General features: G+C 38.9%; 1 protein-coding gene across 1 annotated transcript; it reads right to left on the minus strand.

Moving 5' to 3' along the window:
- Positions 1-2,272: 2,272 nt before the first annotated feature.
- Positions 2,273-3,187, minus strand: LOC116209831 (uncharacterized protein At5g01610-like). The gene is made up of 2 exons (XM_031543551.1): positions 2,757-3,187; positions 2,273-2,655 (listed from the first exon to the last, which is right to left on the minus strand). Exons 1-2 carry the CDS (start codon positions 3,087-3,089, stop codon positions 2,470-2,472), a joined length of 519 nt encoding a protein of 172 aa, XP_031399411.1. The 5' UTR covers positions 3,090-3,187; the 3' UTR covers positions 2,273-2,469.
- Positions 3,188-4,120: the final 933 nt, after the last annotated feature.

Consider the following 4,120-nt stretch of genomic DNA (forward strand, 5'->3'; position numbering starts at 1 on the left):
AATATGAAATTGCACTTACAGCGACTTAAACTTATTTCTGATTCTTTCATACATAGACAGTTGAATTCATTATTTTTGAGTAATATGACGCACGTACAAAAGTATCTTAAAATTTTCATACCCACGCATCGCGAGCCTTCTAATCGGTATTCTTTTCTTTATATTGTTGAACGTGTTAGGCTCGCTTACAGTTCAACCCATGTATAACTTTTACGACGCGAGCATGAGCTCAACCGACTTGTTTTGACCTTAAATGCCAGATCTGCGTGGAGCAGAAAGAAATGGTTGTTGCGCTTGCGCTTCGGTGCATGCGCTGTTGATGCTTAGAAAATATGAGTTGTGTTCCTCGGATTTTGGTTGGAGTTCCTATGGAAGGGTGGGTTGTTTAGGCCCTGATGACTAAAATAGAAAAGCAATCAACACGAAGAGAGAAGAACGTAGCTTCACTAACCTGATTGCTCTAGCCAGGGAAAGCAGGCAGTGAAAAAGATGATCTCAACCCGAAAGAGCAAACCTATGCAATGCTCAATGCTAGCTAGGACTGATACTGCTCCAAGCACAAAGCTTGAAGGCCGTTTGGCAATTTATAGCCCATCAGATACGTGCCATTTGCAGGGAAGTCGTGAAAAAACCCGAGAGATACCAAAGGCAAAAATATTAAATCTTCAGTAATCGCCCGTTCCGTACATACGAACAACAAGCAGGAATACGATCTTCATGAAACCAATGCAAGATTGCACCAACTGAAATTTCATCAATCCCGATCTGACGGCTAATGCTAAAGTTCTCATTGCCTCTCTTAATCTTACAAATAACTGAACTTCACAAAGTGTAATCTGCATTCATTCTCTTACTGAACTTCGCAAATTGTAATCTGCATGCATTCTCTAATTCATCCCCGTTTGTGCTCCATATCATAACATAAATATTTACAATATAAAGGAAACCATGCTTCTAAAAAGAAAAACTGAGCACCACAATCAATTGTTCTTCCAGCAATTGTGCACAAATAATTGGCCCAAAACGTAAAATCAGGCTGCAGGAACCAATTGTGTGGCAACAAAATGCAGATTAACACCAAAGAAAAAAGGCAATAGCATAAGGTTAAATTTGAAGACCAGGTCTACATATACGAGTCTGCGAAGGCGGTCAAGAGGATCCTTGGATACTGAAATAGGATATACTACTCCGTACAACAAGATCTCATACTGGTTAGTGAGGCAGGATTAAACACCGCAAGAAACACTAGACCAAAGGTACCCCATGGAGATCATTTAGCATGCTACTGATTCCCCTGACGTTTTACTTATATTGAATACAGACAATAGTCCTTTTTATTTTTTGTTAAGCATCTCTTAGCAGAACATGCATCAGTTAACTATACTAAATACAACTATCAATCACAAGAGCAGAAATAATCTCCCGGTGCCCCTAAATCCAGCCAAATGCCTGACAGAGTCATAGGCACAAACAATAGAAAGAAACACCACGCCCGAGCGTTGGGTCTTCATAAACCAGGATTCCTCATCAGGCCCATGATGCATAATCTTCAGATATTCATGATGGTAAGTTCTCTCCAATTACAAGATTATCGCAAGAGGCATAGGCCAAGAGAAGGAAGTGCGAGACACAGTGCCTGAGTGTCATCAGTTGAAATGTGGTTCTATGATATCCCTGTTTTCGCTGTCACGTTCAGCCTAGGTTTGTTTTAGCCGGTTGCCAATACGGGCATCCCATGCCAAGCATCAAGATTTGGCAACAGAACTAACAAGCAGTCATAGCACAATTCAACACCTAATCCAGATCTTGTAGTTGGATCGATTCAACAATTGAAAAGCTTATTGATAACTCACAAAGGAGCACTTGAACTGAGATGCCATATGCAACAGCATTCAAACTTCTCTATGTCCTATCATATATCCCCCACTAACGAGCATCCCATAGAGGAAGAGGATTCAAAACACTGACATCGAGCATAAAATACCCGAGTAACATGGGAAGAATCGAGCAGCTCCATCTTAATAGATAGTTCAGACATTTTAAAATACCATCTATTTACCTACATCATATTAAGTCAAATTTCATTTAATCCAACCAAAATCAACTCAGCACGACAGCATTCTTTTCTTGTTTGTAATTGTCTAAACAAGAAACTCCCTTTTATGTTTCTCCAATGTACAGCCGGCCAGCACAAAATTCTCCTTTTCACGGAATAAGCAAGCATCACTACTGGGATGCTAATTTCTCATGCCAAAACATTGCACACAGCCAATTGATCAGCCGCATCGGCATCGGCCAGGTACTCAACCATTCACAAGATCATTCGAAATAAAATAATTTCCGAATGATACACTATCCGATACATCACTGTAAACCATGAGATAATATTATTGACTATCATCAAAATTCAAAAGTAAATTATAGACAAACATCACTGGATACGATGGAGAAAACCAATCCAATTGCCCCCTAAATCGAAGACACGCTGGGGCTAGGGTTCGTTCTGACCTCGGTCACGCAATCCAATCCGCACCCACACTGCGGGCACTCGTAGAAATTATCGATCGGGAAACTCGCGGAGGCGATCCCCACCGAGAACTCCATCTCGTCATCGACCCGGGTCACCTCGACAATGTTCAACCATAAAAACAGAACCTGCAAACAAAAACAATCAGAGCCGACAATCAATCGGAAGTATATCTCAATGATCAAGTTAATTGTTCCGTCGGGAACGTGGAGGAGCTTGAAGGAGGGACCTTGACGCTGACGCCGCTGAGGTTCGTGAGGCGGTTGTTGGAGACGTAGCCGCCGATGGTGGACTTGTACTTGAGCTGGTAGCCGCCCTCGAGGGAGAAGCTGCAGGAGCCGTTGAGGAAGGCGCGGAACCTGCCGGTTTCCCGGTCGAGCTCGTAGCCGGTGACGCCCTTGGGGAGGATGCCCTCCGGGAAGTTGAACTCCTGCAGGGCCTCGTAGGCGTCAAGGGATGACACGGCCCGCGGGGAATGGAGGAAGACGAGGAGGAGGACGAAGAGGATGAGGGCGGCGGGGAGAGAGTGGGGCTTGCCGGCCATGGAATTGGTCGCTGCCATGGTTATGATGGTCTAGAGAGAGAGAGAGAGAGAGAGAGAGTAGACAGAAGGAACAGAAGAGGAAGCGTTGTCGGGTTGGTGCCAGCCAAAACGGTGGATGGGTGGAGAAAACAGAGCAGAACTGCAAAATTTGGATACGTAATCAATGTCGTTCAATTTTCAATAATAATGACAAATCCTTGCCCCGTGATAAATCATTATTTGTTATTTATATATATATTAATTCTTTTTATATATTATGTAACCAGATTTTTTGGTACGTGCTACTACAAATATAATTATACTTACCTAATTCAAATTTAATTATTTTTAATTGAATTTATATATTTTATAAAAGAAAATTATTTTATAGTATATAATATGTAATAAACTATATCCAACCTTCTTAAGAAATTATGATTAATTCATTTAATACTACTATATTGGAGAAGGAATAATAAAAATTAGTATGTCATAAATTTTGAGGATAATTTTGTAATTATTGTAAATTTAGAGTATATATTTAAATTAAAATATTTCATACCCAAATATATTTATGCTTACATACTAAATTTTAGTAATTTTTAAAACGTAAAAATATTTCATGTTCAAATATATCTATACATATATACTAAAATTACTATCAATTTTACTTATAACCTCTTAATTTATATGTATTTATTAATTTAATCTTTTGAATTCTAATTGTATATATATTTATTATTGTGTCATTATTTATTACTCCATATTCAATTATATATATTGTAATATATAGATATGCATTAAACCCATGAAAATATTTTCTTTATTGTATTAATTAATTCTTTCATATATTATACATACATATATCCTTCATCCTATGAATATGATTATGATGTCCGCATCTTTTTGGAAAATTGTCAACCCCCACGTTGTTTTATGTCATATCTACACTAGAATAGAGGATATGTGCTGATTCGACGACTCCAGAGAAACAAGGAACCATTGTGTGCGAATTCTTAACATTTTCCCACGTTCCATTCAATGTTTTTATAACATAGTAAATAAGCACT

Source organism: Punica granatum, chromosome 6 (assembly GCF_007655135.1).
Source record: "Punica granatum isolate Tunisia-2019 chromosome 6, ASM765513v2, whole genome shotgun sequence".
NCBI lineage: Eukaryota > Viridiplantae > Streptophyta > Magnoliopsida > Myrtales > Lythraceae > Punica > Punica granatum.